The sequence below is a fragment of the Bos grunniens genome, chromosome 3 (assembly GCF_055505025.1).
Source record: "Bos grunniens cultivar Pamir isolate PY7600 chromosome 3, Bosgru_T2T1.0, whole genome shotgun sequence".
Classification (NCBI taxonomy): domain Eukaryota; kingdom Metazoa; phylum Chordata; class Mammalia; order Artiodactyla; family Bovidae; genus Bos; species Bos grunniens.
Window position 1 is genome coordinate 5,474,212 of NC_141167.1, and position 20,685 is coordinate 5,494,896.

At 46.0% G+C, this 20,685-nt stretch overlaps 1 protein-coding gene across 6 annotated transcripts in view; it reads left to right on the forward strand.

Annotated features, from left to right (window-relative positions):
* DRC11 (dynein regulatory complex subunit 11) overlaps window positions 1-20,685 on the forward strand; it is a 187,615-nt gene that overhangs the window by 51,626 nt on the left and 115,304 nt on the right. For 5 of the 6 annotated variants that reach the window (XM_086376589.1, XM_086376598.1, XM_086376607.1 and 2 more), the window contains one exon: window positions 4,187-4,392. In XM_086376589.1, coding sequence (XP_086232715.1) covers window positions 4,187-4,392 — 206 coding nt within the window. Of the gene's footprint in view, window positions 1-4,186; window positions 4,393-4,508; window positions 4,618-20,685 lie in introns of those variants that run through there. The other variant, XM_086376631.1, reaches the window with a different exon arrangement.

Consider the following 20,685-nt stretch of genomic DNA (forward strand, 5'->3'; position numbering starts at 1 on the left):
TCTGCTGCATGATCCCAAATAATTTTAGAAGCTGTATCCTCAAGGAGAGGAACTTCACTTTTCACTTCTTAACTGGGGGTGCACTTAATGACAAAGAGGGCAGTGTGAAGTCTAAGTCAAGTGACCCAGGGAAGCATCATCAGCCCTAAGTCTTGTTGATAGTGTGTGCCCTTGATATGATGTGATGAAAATGGCACTTTATCTCCGTGGCCTTTCTCTCCATCACCCAAAATCCCAGCCTAATCATTACCAGGTACAGCTATGTGTCAGTGTAATTGGTTTCCCATATAAATCTGTGCATTTTATCTTTGGTGATGGTTTAGCTGCTGAGTCGTGTCCGACTCTTTGTGACCCCTGGCTGTAGCCCGCCAGGCTCCTCTGTCCATGGGATTTCCCAGGCAGGAATACTGGTGGGTCGCCATTTCCTTCTCTAGGGGATCCTCCCCACTCAGAGGTCGGACCTAGGTCTACTGCACTGCAGCCAGATTCTCTACCAACTGAGCCACCAGGGAAGCCTGCATTTGAAAACGTTATTTTGAGAGGAAATCCGTGGACTTCCCCAGACTGACAAAGGTACTGAGGCACAAACCAGGTTGAGAACCGCTGGTCTGTGTGGGACATTATCAGACGTGCCAGTTCTTTCTCCCCATACCCACCCCTCTCCTCACTCTACCCGGTCCACGTTCGCTTTCCACTTCAGACCCTTGGCTTATCTTGTTCAGTTCTCCAGGAAGAGGAAGATTTGTTTATGCTTCTGATTTGACAAAAAAACCTTTTGAGGTTAGTTAACAGACTGTTTCCAAATAGGAAAGGGAGTACGTCAAGGCTGTATATTGTCACCCTGCTTATTTTAACTTCTGTGCAGAGTACATCATGAGAAACGCTGGGCTGGAAGAAGCACAAGCTGGAATCAAGATTGCCGGGAGAAATATCAATAACCTCAGATATGCAGATGGTACCACCCTTATGGCAGAAAATGAAGAGGAACTAAAAAGCCTCTTGATGAAGGTGAAAGAGGAGAGTGAAAAAGTTGGTTTAAAACTCAACTCATCAAAAACGAAGATCATGGCATCTGGTCCCATCACTTGATGGGAAATAGATGGGGAAACAGTGGAAACAGTGGCTGACTTTATTTTTCTGGACTCCAAGATCACTGCAGATGGTGACTGCAGCCATGTAATTAAAAGACGCTTACTCCTTGGAAGAAAAGTTATGACCAACCTAGATAGCATATTGAAAGGCAGAGACATTACTTTGCCAACAAAGGTCCATCTAGTCAAGGCTATGGTTTTTACAGTGGTCATGTATGGATGTGAGAGTTGGACTGTGAAAAAAGCTGAGCACCAAAGAATTGATGCTTTTGAACTGTGGTGTTGGAGAAGACTCCTGAGTGTCCCTTGGACTGCAAGGAGATCCAACCAGTCCATTCTGAAGGAGATCAGCCCTGGGATTTCTCTGGAAGGAATGATGCTCAAGCTGAAACTCCAGTACTTTGGCCACCTCATGCGAAGGGTTGACTCATTGGAAAAGACTCGGATGCTGGGAGGGATTGGGGGCAGGAGGAGAAAGGGACGACAGAGGATGAGATGGCTGGATGGCATCACTGACTGGATGGACGTGAGTCTGAGTGAACTCCGGGAGTTGGTGATGGACAGGGAGGCCTGGCGTGCTGTGATTCATGGAGTCGCAAAGAGTCGGACACGACTGAGCGACTGAACTGAACTGAGGTCAGCCTTTGGAGAAGGAAATGGCAACCCACTCCAGTATTCTGGCCAGGATAATCCCATGGGCAGAGGAGCCAGGCGGGCTGCAGTCCATGGGGTCACAATAGAGTAGGACAGGACTTAGCAACTAAACAACAACAAGAGGCTTTGCCCTAGATTCCGAGGGCTCTGTAACTATCCCATCCCAAATAGCCTGTTTGGGAAGGAAGGCCCACGGAAGGTGGGCAGTGGAGGGGTATGCAGATGACCAAGGCATCACCGACAACTGAGTTCTGATCTTGGATGTGCCCAGGCCCCACCAGGCTCCTCTGTCCATGGAATTTTCCAGGAGAGAAGACTGGAGTGGGTTGCATTTCCTCCTCCAGGAGATCTTCCTGACCCAGGAATTGAACCCACATCTCCCGCACATTGCTTAACCATGACTCTCTGGAAAGAAACACATGCATATGTATTCAGACCTATGTTTATTACCATGTCATTGATATAAGATATGTACATGCAGTTTTACAAATAATAGTGAAATATGTACTTCTCTTCCTTGCATATTCAACATAGCTGTGGATTCTCTCAGAGCACCTTCCTCGATTTTTACTAAACCCATGTATCTGTTGTCAGCCTGTGGTTTTAGTTGACAAATGAGTGTCATTTCAGTATGAATGTTGCCTGATACTTTTCTTTGTGTTAATGAGGAAAGTGAAAGTGAAACTGCAAAATCTATGCCAGAACGTCGCTCATCCAACTTTTTTAAGTCAGGGACTCCTTTGCTGAATCAGATGATGGTTTTTGAATGCTGGAAGAATATTACCTCCATTTTTTGTGCTATTCACAGTGTGACACAGACGTGACACACGTTTATGTGCATCTGCACTTGTATTTTCTCTACCACTTTGGAAGTCTGCACAGTCAAATCAAAGCAGTAAATCAAGCCTTCATCTGTCGTACTTGCTCATTTCTAGACCTTTTTTTGGGCTCCAAAATCACTGCAGATGCTGATTGCCCCCATGAAATTAAAAGACGCTTACTCCTTGGAAGGAAAGTTATGACCAACCTAGATAGCATATTGAAAAGCAACAACATTACTTTGCCAACAAAGGTCCATCTACTCAAGGCTATGGTTTTTCCTGTGGTCATGTATAGATGTGAGAGTTGGACTATAAAGAAAGCTGAGCACTGAAGAATTGATGCTTTCGAACTGTGGTGTTGGAGAAGACTCTTGAGAGTCCCTTGGACTGCAAGGAGATCCAACCAGTCCATTCTGAAGGAGATCAGCCCTGGGATTTCTTTGGAAGGAATGATGCTAAAGCTGAAACTCCAATACTTTGGCCACCTCATGCGAAGAGTTGACTCATTGGAAAAGACTGTGATGCTGGGAGGGGTTGGGGGCAGGAGGAGAAGGGGACGACAGAGGATGAGATGGCTGGATGGCATCACCGACTCGATGGACATGAGTCTGAGTGAACTCCGGGAGTTGGTGATGGACAGGGAGGCCTGGTGTGCTGTGATTCACGGGATCGCAGAGTCGCACACGACTGAGTGACTGAACTGAACTGAACTGACTTATGGTGTAAATATTCCCGTAGCCGACTTCATGCTGCTAACCTGAATGAACATGGGAAGATCCGCACAGAAGCACAGCATTATATGGCATTTCATCACACAGACAAGACAGACCTACTAACATCAAGAGCAAAGAAGACAACAAAATCCAGCACAAAATATTACGAATCAATGCGTTTGCAGTATTGGTAGCTTGTGTTGTTAACATGATTTATCCTTTCATAATTTTATGTGTTTACTTCTGGCTGTGCTGTGGGTCTGTGTTGCTTTTCTCTAGTTGCGAGCAGGGGCTACTTTCTAGCTGTGGCGCGCAGGCCGGTCGGTGTGATGGCTTCTGTTGTGTGGAGCACGGGCTCTGGGGTGTGAGGGCTTCAGTAGTTGTGGCACATGAGCTTAGACATTCTGCAGCATGTGGAATCTTCCCGGACCAGGGACTGAACCCACGTCCCTTGCAGTGGCAGGTGGATTCTTATCCTCTGGACCACCAGGGAAATCCTGGCAGCGTTTTTTCCTTGAAATCAGAACACCCACTCCTTTCATTGGTTCTTGCTTTCTTACTCTATATTCTTTTCTCTCCCCCTAACCAAGAAGATTTAGAAAAGCTTTACTTTCTGTAATTTGAATAATTTTTGAACGATTTACCAAATATGCATTTTTTTAGCTACCTACCCCCACCCCCAGCTAGTTTCTCGAAAATGTATGAAGTGATCTGATCCTTCCTCCCCACGGTGGCCAGTCACTCCTTCAAGTTCTCCTGCAAGTTCTGATTCTTTCGTTCTGTTTGTACTTCTTAAGGGCCTTGGGTAAGACACTATTGAAGATATTGATATGTTTCACTAGTCTCTAATATTTTTCACCAGCACTATAACCTTCATGATCTCAAAGCTTTGGGCCTGTATTTTCAGAATCCACCTCCTTTGTTTAATGAAGTCAGTGCCGCAATGATCCAGGCTGACAGGCTGTGCCACCTGAGGAATAAGGTGCAGATAAAGCATGAAGAGGAATACAGAGATGCCTTGGTCACAATCAAGGATGACCTGAAACTCACAGAAGGTCCCGACATCAAGGAGAACCTTCAGGATCAGATCCGTCATTGGTTCATCGAATGCAGGTGAGTGCAGGGTGTCTGTCCTGATGGTCTCTTCTGTGGCGGGCGATGTCCTGGGATATTTTTAAGCATAGAAATATTCTGATATAGATTCATGTGCTTTTCTGGCTTCATTTTAGAAAAGTAAAAAGGCTAAGAGTTGAAGGACAGGGAAGCCCGGTGTGCCGAAGTCCATGGGGTCGCAGAGTTGTACACGACTGAGCGACTGAACAACGACAGATCCCCGTGGTAGGCGGATGGCTTCTGCGGACCCCGCCTCTTCCCCTGGTGATGCCCTCCCCTCCTTGCATGTGATGTAGACCTGGAGCTTCAGTTCTAAAGGAAAGAGTGTGGCAAAAGCAATGGCGACCCTGCCGTCCTGCTTGCCTCTCGATCCCTCACGTGCTTTCTCCCTCTGACTCTGAGAGTGGTCAGGTGCTGCCCAGCAGAGGGGCCCACTTGGAAGGAACTGACAGAGGTTCCTGGCAACAGCCAGCAAGGAGCCTAGGGCCTCCTTCCAGCCTGAGAAGAACAGAGTCCTGTCCACAGTCACGTGTGTGAACTCAGGGCATTCTCCCCCAGGCGAGCCTTCCAGTGAGGCTGCGGCCCCAGCCAACACTGACTGCAGCCTTGAGGGGGCGGGGACCCTGAGACACGGGTATTCTGCTAAGCCACACCTGGCTCCCCATCCACAGTCACGTGTGTCATTTCAGTCACTGACTGTTGGGGTGACTTACCATGCAGCAACAGGTGTCTGACATATATCAGTTACTTTACAGTGATTCAGAAAAACCTAAACAGTCAGTAAGCTTCTCTTGCGTTAACTCTGTATGGGGTCTTAAGACAGTATCTCCTCAATAATCCTTAAATTTTATAACAAAGATTCTTTCGGAATGTTCGATATCAGAGTTACATGGTTTTGACTGGGGAATTCAGTCCTTTATTATATAAATCAGTTTAGTTCAGTTCATTTCAGTCAGTCAGTCGTGTCTGACTCTTTGGAACCCCATGAATCGCAGCATGCCAGGCCTTCCTGTCCATCACCAACTCCCGGAGTTCACTCAGACTCACATCCATCCAGTCAGTGATGCCATCCAGCCATCTCATCCTCTGTCGTCCCCTTCTCCTCCTGCCCCCAACCCCTCCCAGCATCAGAGTCTTTTCCAGTGAGTCAACTCTTCGCATGAGGTGGCCAAAGGACTGGAGTTTCAGCTTTAGCATCATTCCTTCCAAAGAAATCCCAGGGCTGATCTCCTTCAGAATGGACTGGTTGGATCTCCTTGCAGTCCAAGGGACTCTCAAGAGTCTTCTCCAACACCACAGCTCGAAAGCATCAATTTTTCAGCTCTCAGCGTTCTTCACAGTCCAACTCTCACATCCATACATGACCACTGGAGAAACCATAGCCTTGACTAGACGGACCTTTGTTGGCAAAGTAATGTCTCTGCCTTTCAATATGCTATCTAGGTTGGTCATAACTTTCTTTCCAAATAGAGCTTTTAAATATTTATCATTTCTTAAAATTCAAAATTGATTACTTTTGTGAGTTTTTCTCTTTATATGTGTTTTCAGGGATATTTTATAGCAAAACGGGTTCTCTTTTATCAGCTTCCTCCTCACTGTTCATTGTGGTGATGGTTTGGTGAAGACATAAAATATACATAGATAGGTAGATAGATAGGTATCTCAAACTTACCAAATTTTACACTTAAATATGAACACTTTGTGTGTGCTCCACTGCTCAGTCATGTCCAACTCATTGCAGCCCCGTGGACTGCAGCACCCCAGGCTCCTCTGTCCTTCACTGTCTCCTGGAGTTTGTTCAAATTCATGTCCATTGAGTCGGTGATGGTATCTAACCATCTCATCTTCTGCCGCCCCCTTCTCTTTTCTCATGGCAAAGGGGCTTGTTTAACTCAATAAAGCTGTGAGCCATGCCATGCAGGGCCACCCAAGACGAACAGGGCATGGTGGAGAATTCTGAAAAAATGTGTTCCACTGGAGAAGCGAATGGCAAACCACTCCATTATTCATACTGCTAGAACCCCATGAACAGGAACAGTTTATTATATATTAATTATACATCCATAAAGCTGTTAGAAAATATATCAAAGAAAAGATACAGTTACCAGCAAAGATGTTAGTGTTTCATTTTTAAAAATAGCATGTTTTTCTGTTACTCAAATACCAAAACTGAGTATTCCAATCACTTGTTCTCAGATTGCCCCACCACCGCCCTCCACTAAACCCCCGCTCGCAATATAGGAAAAGCTTAACAGGTAGCAGTCTCTTCTGATTTAAAACAGTCTCTTTAAGGTAAAGTATGTACTTTGAGTATATCTGCAGACATGAATGTCCCCTCATGGCATCTGACTGCAGAGCGAAGTCACCAGTCCTGGTAGCACCCGCTGGGAGCCGGGGCGAGTCCCTGGGCAGCCGCAATTCCGGTCTCTCGTCTCCTGAACAGGCCTCATCCCGCTGGGATGCTGAGTCCTTCCCAAGCCCCATGTTCCCCAGGAGCACCCGGGGTGCCAAGCTCAGGCCTCCGGAGACCAGTGGGCTGTCTCACCAGCAGGTCCCCTGCTCCCAGCTCCATCCAACCCCGTCACATGCCTCTCGCACAGGAAGACACCTCGCATCACCCAGGCGGTCCATGACGCTCTCCAGGCCCTCCGGGGTCTCTGCCCGGGTCTCTGCACTCATCCCCTCCTGGTCTGAGACCTTTGGAGGGTGCGGCCCAAGGTCCAGGCGATGTCCTCACTCCTCTGCCTTCTCTTCTCTTCCCCGTTGGCCTGGACCACCAGCTTATTGTTCAGCTTCAGCCTCTTTATGACACCCTTGCTCAGGGCCTCCCTGCGATTCCTTTCTGTCTCCCCCTTGAGCTCTGCTGGCACCCTCCCCGTTCCTCCTGCAGGTGGTCTGTGTGAGCACACACAGTGGAGCCTGAGGACAGCTGTGCAGCCTCGGGAAGTGGCTCAGCCTCTCCGTGCAGTCCATCTCCTCATCTGTGACACATGGACAAGATTTAGCCCCAGGGGCAGGCCGTAATGATTCCTGCTGTGTTGTAGCCAGCTGCTCACCCCTGGGCCCCTCCCCTGAAGCAGTGGACGCCCCATGAGGACTGTGCCCGCTGCAGAGAAGGGACGGTGGTGATCACATTTCCCATCCAAGCAGTGGCCTGTGCAGACCAGCAGGGCCGAGGTTTTCCGTTCTTATCTGATTACATAACTGTGTCTGGAGGAAATGCACTCGGGATGGTTTTCTGCAATCATGGAAATTGAGGTAGAAAGGCAGCTCTTTCAAAAGAATTGCCTTCTGTTTAAATCATCTTGGTTTATAATTGAAACCTTCCTTTTCATAGTTAACGAAGATGATCTGCCCTCTGTTTGTGAACTTTCCTTATCAGCAACTTTCTTCTCTTTTCTGAGGACTTCAGAAAACAGATGCGCGCAAATACATTTCCTGCAGATGAAATAATTCTTTACTTTTTAAAAAAAGATTCTTATTTGTTCATTTCTTTCTGACTCCTGGACCAGGGATTGAACCAGTGTCCCCCGCATTGGCAGGGAGAGGCTTAACCACATAACCATTCTTAACCACCAGGGATGCCCTCTTTACTTTTATATAAACTTTTAAAATCCAGTTTAAAAGGTAACATAACAAAATTGAAAAGCACTGTACAGTTATAATGCCAAATAAGCTAAAATATATAAATATATATATATATATAAAATACATAAAAACCACTTAACCATTCTAAACCACTAGGGAAGCCCTCTTTACTTTTATATAAACTTTTAAAATCCAGTTTACAAGGTGACATAACCAAATTGAAAGCACTGTGTACAGTTATAACCCCAAATAAGCTAAAATATATATAATCTATACCCACATATACAAAGATACATTCATACATGGATTTTAAAATATATCTTTGTGTATGCATGGAAAATTTTTGAAAGGATTCACTAGAAACTTTGTTAGCGTGGCTACCACTGGGGACAAGAATAGTGGTGTTGTTGGTGGTGAGTCACTCGGTCAGTCGAGACTGACTGTGACCCCATGGGCTGCAGCACGCCAGCCAGGCTTCCCTGTCCTTCACCATCCCCCAGAGCTTGCTCAAGCTCATGTCCATTGAGTTGGTGATGCCATCCTTGTTCTCTGTCATCCCCTTCTCCTCCTGCCTTCAGTCTTTTTCCCAGCAACAGGGTCTTTTCTAATGAGTCAGTTCTTCGCATCAGGTGGCCAAAGTATTTGAAGCTTCAGCTTCAGCTTCAGTCCTTCCAATGAATATTCAGGACTGATTTCCTTTAGGATGGACTGGTTGGATCTCCTTGTTGCCCAGGAGACTCTCAAGAGTCTTCTCCAACACCACAGTTTGAAAGCATCATTTCTTTGGCACTCAGCCTTTATGGTCGCATCCATACATGACTACTGGAAAAACCATAGCTTTGACTATGTGGACCTTTGCTGGCAAAGTAATGTCTCTGCTTTTTAATATGCTGTCTAGGTTTGTCATGGCTTTTCTTCCAAGGGGCACGCCTCTTATAATTTCATGGCTGCAGTCACCATCCGCAGTGATTTTCGAGCCCAAGAAAATAAAGTCTCTCACTGTTTCTGTTGTTTCCCCATCTATATGCCTTGAAGTGATGATACTTCATGTAGCGATGTTACTTTTTATTTTATATTCTTCTGTACAGTTAGATGTCTTTTTTTATGAGTATTATTTTAGTAATTAAAAGCCTCATTGAAAATATATTAGAAAGTAAAGAAAGGCATGAAGTTAGTTTGGGATAATCCAAAATAAACATTAAAATGTTAAAACACCCTGTTTAAAAAAAAAAAAAAGTAGATTAATACAATACCTGCAGAGCACTCTTAGAAATTCTCTTCTGTTGAGAGATTAGGGTGCCTGGAGGCTGGCTAGTTGAGTTTTCCCCGATCTGAGATGCTGAAGGGTCATGGGAGACCCCATGCCTCCTGGGAGCCGCCCTTCCCGCTGGCTCTGGGCTTCCTTTGAAGACCCAGTGCTCCCAGCCCAGCCAGTCCCCTTGAGAGCATTCCAGCCTGGTGTTGCTGACCTGGCAGTTTGGAGGCTAAGTTAGAGCAGGTCCCATGGGTGTGCTGTGTATAATTCACACAGACGTAAAGACCCATTCTTTTGAAGTAATGCAAGATCAAGGGTGGATTTATTTTCATAATTGGATTACATTTATCTGATTGACTTTGATAAAAATCCTTTTCTTTGCTTTTTTAAATCAAAGACAAATAAAAAGCAAATATTGTCTTTTGAAACATGAAACATCGATCAATCCTCAGGATAAATTCCAACAGGGCACACGGTGACAACTAAAAAATGACCAGAAGTTACAATTAATATAAACTCCCATAATTTAGAATACTTATTCTTAGCGCATTTAGTCTGTACTGGTAGTCGTCAAAAGTAGGATTTCTTTCTCAAGTCAACTTTTAAATTATTTTAAAAGAAGTCCTTTTTCAGTGGTAAAAGTAATACATGCTCACTGTAGAAAATTTACAAGGTTGAGTTTAAGAAGAAAATCTACAATTTTAGTATACAGAGATACCTACTATAAAAATTTTTGGCAAATTGCTCTCCAGTGTTTTTCTCTCATGTATAATGTATATTTTAATTAGTTTTATGAATCTTTTTTCTAATTTTAAAAAATTTAACATTGGATTTCCTTTTGTGTGTAAAATAGTTTCCAAAAGAGGTCTTTCGTGATTGTTTAACATTCTATTGGATAGATGCATTGGCTAATGAATCCGTTTTTATATTTTTAATATTTTGCCAAATCGATACGAGAACAGTGACTTCTCGGTAATCTTTTAATTTGCATTTATTGTATGATTTGGAAGAGTTGGAAAATCTTTCAGTCTTTTTGTTGGTAGCATTTCTTTTGTGAAGTGCCCAGTCATTCATATGCTTTTCTTTGTGATGTCTCTTTTATTAAGTGATCTCTAAACTATAGTTATTTATATACATTTTTGTGGTGATTGTTTAGTTGCTAAGTCATGTCTGACTCTTCAGACCCTGTGGACTGCAGCCTACCAGGCTCCTCTGTCCATGTGATTTCCCAGGCAAGAATACCAGAGTGGTTTGCCATTTCATTCTCCAGAGTATCTTCTGGACCCAGGGATCAAACCTGTGTCTTCCACATTGGCAGGCAGATTCTCTTCGACTAAGCCGCCAGGGAAGCCCTGCCATGTGTCATTGGAGGCTACCATATTGGATGACACAGTCATGGGAATACTTGTTTTGAGATCATCTTTTGCTATAACTGGTATTTCTCTCGGCTTGGGACTTTGCCTGAACTGTCATCTAAGTTTCACTATCCCGTGGCTGACCTTCCTTTTGAAGTACCATAAAGGAGTCTTGGAAGTGACCTCATCCAACCTCTTCAAGGAGAACCTTGAAGTCTATGGAACTGTGGACTCTTGTCATTGAAGATGCACAGTCTCTTCCCCCATTCCCCACACGGGCATCAGAGCCACCTGAGTGACTGTCAGCTCTGATTCTAGGCCTTTGTTTCTTTGCAAATGGTCCCATGTGGACCATATCTCCCCACCTGCATTTTTCATCTTAATTTGTTGAAACTGTGCCTGGCATCCAGCTCACCTTCAATCTAGAGAGAAGACAGACCCCCGGGTGGGGTGGCAGCTCTAGGACTGGCCCTGTGGCTTTTCTCCTGGGCTCTTAGCAGACTCCTCTTAACCCGTGTAATCTTAAGGAATCTGGAAATGGTATAAACGACATAGCCTTGTTCCACTTTTTAAGCCAACACACCAGGAAATACACATTCTTCCTGAAGAGGTCCTGGAATGCTTTGCTAATCTTTTTTTAAGTTTGAAGATTCAGTTCAGTTCAGTTGCTCAGTCTTGTCCGACTCTTTGCCACCCCACAGACTGCAGCACACCAGGCCTCCCTGTCCATCACCAACTCCCAGAGCATGCTCAAACTCATGTCCATTGAGTCAGTGATGCCATCCAACCATCTCATCCTCTGTCATCCCCTTCTCCTCCTGCCTTCAGTCTTTCCCAGCATCAGGGTCTTTTCCAATGAGTCAGTTCTTCACATCAGGTGGCCAAAGTATTGGAGCTTCAGCACCAGCCCTTCCAATGAATATTCAGGACTGATTTCCTTTAGGATGGATTTGGTTGGATCTCCTTGCAGTCTATGGGACTCTCAGGAGTCTTCTCCAACACCACAGTTCAAAAGCATCAATTCTTTGGCACTCAGCTTTCTTTATGGTCCAACTCTCACATCCATAAGTGACTCCTGGAAAAAACCATAGCTTTGATTGGACGGGCCTTTGTTGGCCAAATAATGTCTCTGCTTTTTAATATGCTGTCTAGGTTGGTCATAGCTTTGAAGATTAAGATAGACTTTGAATGCAGTAAAATTCGCCCTTTTGGGTCAATCAGAAGTGATAGCAAAGAGGCAGGACTCTGGGGTCTTGAAATGATTTTCATCCTCAGCAGGGTGAGCCTGGCTGGGAAATAAAATGCCTCTGCCATTTAGTCTAATGATGTGAGGGCACCTATCATGCTCTGTATCATAAGCAAGTACACTGCAGATCATGCAAACAGAGCAGGAGTGGTCTTGAGAGCCAGGCTGCCTGGGTTCAGATCCCAGATCTAACACTTACAGGCTGTGTGACCTTGAACCAGTTGTTTAACCTCTCTGTGCCTCTTTCTCCTCCTCTTAAAGTGAGGGTATTAACAGTATTGACCTCACAGACGGGATAACAGAATAATATGTATAAAGCCCTTAGGACAGTGTGTGGCACATGATCAGGCCTCAGTAATTATTTTAAATGACACCATCATATCAATAGCAGCAAGAACAGCCAATGCTGTTATTGGAAAGCCAGCACATTCTCAGACATACAAGCCTGCAATGTGGAATAGTTGCCACAGTCAAAGCATTCTGTGTTTCCGTTCCTGAGTCTGGGCCTTTATATTCGCAGCCGCGAGCATCTTTTCAAAATGCTACATTCCTGATGGCAGGAGGGACTGGCTGGTGGTGGAGGCGGGGGCGGAAGGGCTGTGGGGGCTGGGGGTGGGGATAAAGCTGAGGGGATAATGACAAGGCAGGCAAACAAAAATTAGACAGGGTGGAATGCGCTTCTAGTCCCTGGGGTGGGGAGCCGGGATGTGACTTGTCTACAGGAGCAGCACATCTGCAGATCACCAGGACATACACGTTCTTCCTGAAGAGGTCCTGGAATGCTTTGCTAGTTTTTTTTTTTTATTTTAAAGATTAAGATTGAGTTTAAATGCAGTAAAATTTGCCCTTTTGGGTACCATTCAGCAAATGAAGCTTTGTGATTTTAAGGCCTGTGGACCTAGACAGTCCTATAGACTCCTCTCTCACTGCCCAGTAGACCTCCCCAGCCACGAGCAGAAATCTGCTGAGAATGGTGCTGGGAAGGTGTCTGGAGCAGGGCAGACCCTTAGAGTTTCCCATCAGCCTGGAAAAGTGAATATCTCTTTCAGTAAAGACATTCGGATCTCTCCTATCCAGCTGTGCTGTCCCCGGCTGGGATCTCCTAAGCCCCTGGGTCCGCACCAACTTCCATCACTGTTCACTCCTTAGGAAGCTGGGCCCTCCTTCTGGACCTGTGTCACCTACCACTTCTCCTCCAGGAGGGTCTTGCCAGATGCTTTCCATGGATGCTCTTCTGGGACCCCAGGGCTGGGAACAGTTGAGTGTCTTTCTTGGAGTCCGTGACTCACGAGAGGCCATTGATACTCAGGTCCCTTGGTTCCAAAAGCCTTGCAGCTCCCAAGACACTGAGCTCATGTCCTCCTTATGAACATCCCAGCAGCCAAAACCCTGACCTGTACGTCTTGGACCCCGCTGTCATTTCATGGGAAAGGATGGCAGATGCCTATGGCCCAGTTGCTCATTGGGTACCACCTGGAAGCCCAGAGCTTTCCTTGTTCCCAGCTCCTTCTCTGCGCCAGCCTCTGATCCTCTTTCTGCAGAGTGTGGTGACAGTCTGTGTCGGTAAACAGGAGAGAGCCACAGAGGAACCGTGGGATTTGAGAATGCTGGCTGACTCCAGTTATTTTGCAGGTGACAAAGTGGACTCAGGACAGTCAGGTAGCTTGGCTAAAAGCTGGGGTCGCTCCTGGCAGAACTAAAGCCAGGGTGAGCAGAGGCTTTCGGAAGCTTGACCATTGTGTCAAACCCCGATTGGTCCTCAGGGGAAGGTTCAGAATTATTCAGAGGACTTTGCAGGACATCAAAAAGAACCACTAGAATGTTCATGATCGATACCTTCCCGGGAACGGAACCACGGCTCTGTCTGTTCTTTGCCTTTATATTCCGGGTTTTCTCTTTTGAGCATGAGTTCCTTTCAGAAACTAAAAAGAGATTTCAGGAGGATAGAGGGAAACGGATGGCCAGGGGGAGTGACTGCGGGTCATCATTTCGAATTCCTTGTGTAGTTATAGTTTCAGTAAATCCTCCAAAGCAGCTGTGGTCTGTGGAAGAGACATGAACATGTGTGGGTGACTCCTCTGAGAAGGTGAAGAGCTTTTTTTCTGCCGTTGGCTTTGCTGGAAAATATATTAGCTTGAATGGGGGACATAGAAGAGGTGGATGAGAAATCAAGGTCTTCGACATTACTCACAGAGGCCTTCAGGACGGATGCACACCCGTGTGAAATCGCATATTTTGCTGTCCATCGTCACAGTAAATCAGACGGAGAGCACCCAGCAGCTATAGGCTTGTCCGTGCACCAAGTCCCATGGAAAGACAGGCCCTGAGGCTCTTCTGCAAGTGCAGTGGCCAGACTGTCTCTCTAAGGTCCACAGATTATTCCAGGTCACACCCCTAGCCCGCAGGTCCCCTCCACCGAACCTGAGTGTTTCCCTCTGGATTGCAAACTTCCGGGGGAAGGGACAGGGCAGTGGTGTCTTCCTCAGGTTCTCACTGAACCCAGCAGAGTGCCTGCAATTCAGCGGATGCAGTAGATGTGCGGAGCTGAGCTGAAGGTCCAGCTGAACTCTGTAATTAACATCAGGTCAGACTGCAGTGCCTCTCACACTGCAGTTCACGGCACTTGCCTGGTGGTCCAGTGGTTAAGACTTTGCACTCCCAATGCAGGGGACTCAGGTTCAAGCCCTGATTGGGGAACTAAGATCCCACATCCCACATGGTACGGCCTGAAAAAAAGAAAAAAGAGCAGATCAGCTGAAAAGCTTGTCAGAACAGATCCCCCTTACCCCCGAAGCTCTGATTCAGTAGGTCCTCAGTGGGAAGAGTCTGAATTTTTTATAATTACTTCCCATTCTTTCCTTGATTTACTGTTGCACGTGTATTGAGAGCGTGTAATATCACTTACACCTTCTTAGCAAAAACGTGAAGTGTGCAGTACTGTAAACTCTAGCTCCATGCCATGTGGTAGATCTCTAGAACTTACTCGTCTTGGCTGACAGAAACGTGATCTCCTTGCAGTCCAAGGGACTCTCAAGAGTCTTCTCCAGCACCACAGTTCAAAAGCATCAATTCTTCGGCGCTCAGCCTTCTTCACAGTCCAACTCTCACATCCATACATGACCACTGGAAAAACCATAGCCTTGACTAGACGGACCTTTGTTGGCAAAGTAACGTCTCTGCTTTTGAATATGTTGTCTAGGTTGGTCATAACTTTCCTTCCAAGGAGTAAGCGTCTTTTAATTTCATGGCTGCAGTTACCATCTGCAGTGATTTTGGAGCCCCCCAAAATAAAAGTCTGACACTGTTTCCACTGTTTCCCCATCTATTTGCCATGAAGTGATGGGACCAGATGCCATGATCTTAGTTTTCTGAATGTTGAGCTTTAAGCCAACTTTTTCACTCTCCCCTTTCACTTTCATCAAGAGGCTTTTTAGTTCCTCTTCCCTTTCTGCCATGAGGGTGGTGTCATCTCCATATCTGAGGTTCTTGATATTTCTCCCGGCAATCTTGATTCTATCTTGTGCTTCTTCCAGCCCAGCGTTTCTCATGATGTACTCTGCATTGAACATAGATGTGTGTAAAAGAAGAAAACATTTCCTCCTGTGTGTGTGTCCTTGACTCACACGCTTTGACCATGCTGCCTTTTGACTCCCCATGTGTGTGGGTTGTCCACACGTTAAGCTGTTCTCTACAGGGCCAACTGGGGTGTCCTGTGATTCTGTGCAGTTCTGACCTCCCTAGAGAGAGCCTCAGGCCACCCCCCGCCCCATGTTAAGGGCTCAGCCCTGCAAAACTGCTCCCTCCAGCTTCAGATGTCAGTTTCAAACCCCAGGTTGTCACCCATGCTGCTGACCATTCGGCTGTAAATCCGGGTTTCCAGGACTCCTCCCTTGGGTTTGACAGTTGGCTCCAGTAGCGCACAGAACTCAGGGCAACACACTGACTTGTTTATTATAAAAAAGAAATGATAAAGGATACAAGTGGGCATCCAGATGGAAGGGATACACAGGCAAGGTGTGGGGAGGGGCACCAGCTGCCATGCTCCCCTCCAGACACCAGCCTTGCAGCTCCAGAAGCTCTCCAAACCCCCCGACTTCGGGAAATTGTATGGAGGCGTCTTCACTTAGGCATGACCGACCATAAACTCACTGTTTATTCCTCCTGCCTTCCTAGTCAATAGAGCGTGGAGCTGAAACTTCCAAGCTTCTAATCATGGCTTGGTCTTTCTGGGGGTCAGCCCCCACTCAGAAGCCACCAAGCATCACCTCATTAGAACAGAATACTCTATCACCCAGGAAAGTCCAAGGTATTTAGTTCCTGTGCCAGGAAGTGGAGGCAGAGACCAACATACACTTTTTCTATTATTTCACAGTGTACGTATATTACTTTGAGATCCCAATTTTATTTCCTTTGGATATATACCCGTATATATATATATGTATGTATGTATAAGGTACCCACTCCAGTATTTTTAGGCTTCCCTTGTGGCTCAGATGGTAAAGAATCCACCTGCAATGCAGGAGACCCGGCTTCAGGCCCTGGGTTGGGAAGATCCCCTGGAGAAGGGAAAGGCAACCCACTCCAGAGTTCTGGCCTGGAGAATTCCATGGATTGTGTAGTCCATGGGGTCACAGAGTTGGACACGGCTGAGCGACTTTCACTTTCACTTTCATATACCCAGTAGTGGGGTTGCTGCATTCTATGGTAACTCTGTGTTAATTCATTTTTTTGAGGAGCCTCCATACTTTTTTCCATAACGACTGAACCAATTTACATTCCTCCCAACAGTGGACAAGGTTCCCTTTTCCCCACATGCTTGTCATCAACACTTATCTTTCCTCTTCTGATGATAGCCATCCCAACACACGTGAGGTGACACTTCGTTGTGGCTTCGATTTACATTTCCCTAATTCGTGATGTTGCGTAATCTTTTTGTGTACCTGTGAGCCATTTGTATGTCTTCTTGGAGAAATGTTTATTCACTTCCTTTGCCCATTTTTAAACCAGGTTATCCGGGGATCTTCTGCTGTTGAGTTGTAGGAGTTCTTTATACATTTGGATACTAACGCCTTATCAGATACATGGTTTGTAAATCCTCTCTCCCACTCCGTAGGTCGCCTGTTCATTTTGTTGATGGTTTCCTCTGCGGCACGCCAGCTTTTACTTTCACGTGCTTCGAGTTGTCTGTTTTCACTTTTGTTGCCTGTGTTTTTGATGTCGAGTTTGAATTTCTAGCAAGCTCCTGAGGGATACTAAGAGTCCTGGACCTGGGATAATACTTTGAGTAGCCTTTCCCAGTGTTTCTGTGGTAAAGAATCCACCTGCAATGCAGGAGACGCGGGTTCCATCCCTGGGTCGGGAGGATCCCCTGGAGAAGGGCGTGGCAACCCACTCCAGTGTTCTTGTGTGGAGATCCCATGGGCTGAGGAGCCTGGCAGGCTACAGTCCACGGGGTCACGAAGAGTCGGACACGACTGGAGCAACTTAACACAGCCTTGGGCTAGAGGCACAGCCAGCCCTTCACAGGGGAGGGAAAGTGTAGGTAGTCCCCCTAGCAATGTCGGAGAATCACTGAAAAAATTAAACCAGTATTATCCTGGAGATGTGAAAGCCCCCAAATCTCCTGGCTTTCTGCTGAAGCCACTCTTAACTGTGAAAGTTGGATGGCTTGAGAGCCTTTATGGGCACTTAATACCCTGCAAGGCTGGACAGGCTATCATTTAGATATAAAGACTTTGGGTTTCATTCAACAGACTCGTCTCTTCTGTGTCATATGGTGACAGATGTCAACATGCGTGTTGCTCCAGACAAGAACTGTCATGCCTTTATTTCGTAAACAGGTACTTGTCACTTGATAGAATCAGGTCAGAGGAGCTTCAGAATTAACCTTGAACTCTAAAGCTTCCCTTTTTTGTAATCACTCTGTTGCTGTCTGTAAATGATTCTCTTTGAAAGTAGGGCATAGGAACCGCATTTGGAACGTAAACATGGACATTTTGCTCACTTACCTTCCCCTTGTGTCTGCCTCCCTAAGCTTTCTGGACTCCTGAGTTAGGAAGGGCAGAGGCTCCTTTGACTGAAGAAGGATCAGTGAATGAATGGTGTCTGGGCTTTAAAACGACAGGTGTGTAAACAGAAATGGATGGGCATCTGTTTAAACAGAAAATTCTCTGCATTAGTTCCTGAAGTGGTCTGTTCTTGCATATTAAATTTTCTATACAGATAAATATTCAAGAGAAAAGGTGAAAATATAGTATATTAATCATTTTCTCAACAGAAGAGTCATCAAAGCCTAGATAGTCGATTATGTTATCGGTAATATATTGTTCCTTTTAATAAAATAAACGTGAGCACAGGGTAGGGCAGGGAGGTTCCCGTAGGAGTGAAGCCTGAGCAACAGTGGTACTTTGGGATCGAGAAGGAGGCTTCCTCCTGGAGCGGTAACTGTTAATAAATAGCCCACTAATAAGTAGAAACATCAAGGAATAAATCAGATTTTGTAAAGTGAAGCTGAGACACCACCTCGATTTATACACTACTCTCCTCTCCTCTCCTTTGAGAGACGGTGAACCCCTCAGTTTCCCAACAAGGGCCACGGTAATTAAGTCCATGTGTAGCCAATTGCCTTTATTGAGTGTAAGTGAATTTATAGGCAGCAAGTGACACTTTCGGAGGCTTCTGTGTGGTGGCACAAGCTGCTTTCTTTAGAACGCAGGAGAAATTTATGAGCCTGCTGACATTAATGGAGGTGGTTGGAAGACTTGGGGAGGGGGGCGCCGGCCGGAAACCCCTCCATCCATATATTTTTCATACTTGATGAAACACAGATAAATCTCTGTCCTGGGCATCTGAAACGGTGGGACCGCTGAAGCTCGATGTCAGAGCTCAGGGGGGAGATTTATCATTTTAGGAGTTCTGCTTTCTAAATCACTGCAGACTCGAGAGCTGGTCCTTTTCACGTTTGTGCAAGAATTTTTGACAATATGCATAAATTCTTAATCAGCCCGAACTTTACCAAGTGTTCGGAGCCTCACGTTTGCTAACTGAAGTATAGAAGGCGTGGGTGTTCTTCCTTCTCAAGCTCCTTTAAATAAAATAATATGAAGGCAGGTAGCTCTGTCGAAGGTATTTTTATAAGAAAGCAACATTAATTATTGAATATTCTGTAAGAAATTAACATTGCCCATCCCCCATTAAAATTGTCACATATAAATTATAGTTTCTAGAGCTGGAAGGGACTTTAGAAATTGTCTGATAGGCACACAACACTTACTTTTTAACAATGAATGAGCAGACCTAGCTCAACAGCATCATTTGACACAAGGAAACTCACCAGGCTCCTCCAGCTCAGGCTCCTCCAACTCAAATCACACCTCTAATTGGTGACTGCAGCCCTGGTTTCTTCATTTCCAGTTAAATACCATTTTCATTATACATTTAGCTCCCACTAAATGCTTCCTTATTGGGTCTACAGATTTATTTTAATGCTTTATTACTGAAACCTAAACCACTCGTGTGCTTTCTGTGGCCATCAGCTCAGCTCTGCCCGTGGGTCTGGGTAAAGTGTACCACAGGGCAGCCGACCCGGCAGGTTCTCTGGTTGCTCCACACTTGGCCCTGCTGGGGCAGCTGCTGAAATTGCACAAACCTCAGTTTTCTCATCTGAAAAATATTGACAGAAGCAAGCCACCTCTCAGGGCTTTTGGGGGGATTAAAAGAGATCATGATAGCAAGTTCTGAGCACAGAGTGCTTAAAAAATGAGTATATTGCTATGGAAGATTCTTTGCAGATCATTTCAACGTGATTGCTTGATCAGGTTATCCAGAAATAACATTGTATTTTCTTTTTTCAAAAATTAATTAATATATTGTTCTTGACTGCTCCAGGTCTTTGCTGCTGTGCGTGGGCCTTCTCTGGTTTCAGGGAGCGGGGGCTGCTCTCCAGTTGCAGGGCTTGGCCTTCTCATTGCTGTGGCTTCTCTCGTTGCAGAGCATGGGCTCTGGAGCTCAGGGGTTGTGGCACACGGGCTTAGTTGCCCCGCAGCATGAGAAATCCTCCCAGATCAGGGATCAAGCCTGTGTTCGCTGCACTGGCAGGCGTATTCTTATCCACTGGACCACCAGGGAAGCTCCAGCACTGCATTTTTAAACCAAGATCCAAGGTCGTCACATTTAAGCCCTTCGGCTTACAGTAGAGAACCAACAGCTGATGGAGAATGGAATCTACCTTCTAGGGCCCTAGGACCTTGCCTGAAAGGGCAGGAAATAGCTGGAAAGGCCATCTGACTTGAAGAGGGCTCTGCTGCTCCTGAAATCATCAGCTTTGCCCAACAAATGCCCTGTCTTGAGGCTGATATTGGTTACAGCCCTGTCTTGAGGCCGATACAGGTTACATGACATAAATGGCAGTGTAGGAATCTGAAAAGTGAGGAGAAAAATCATCCAACAGAAAATATATGGTAGGAGCTACTCAAAGGCATCGCTGGTTCCTCCCTCACCTCCCTCCGATTCCTGCCCTTCTCGGTATCCATGGTAACCTCATCCCAGCTCACAGCGTTCCATTCCATCTCTTGTTTGGTTTACTCCAAACATGAATCCCCACCTGGGTCGTTTGCTCCCCAGAACTCCAGTTGTGGATGTCACTGCCGCCCGGTACCCCCGCTGACATACAGGAGTAGGGGCGGAGGTACCAGGGGAGGGGATCTCAAGCTCCACACGTCCACAAGTAAGCTGGCACCTCATCCCCTCAGCCCTGCGCCCAACAGCCCCTCATCCCAGCAGATGAGAACCCACCCAGCCAGTCTCTGAGCATCACCCCAGCTCCTCGTCTTCTCTCAGCCCAGCACACA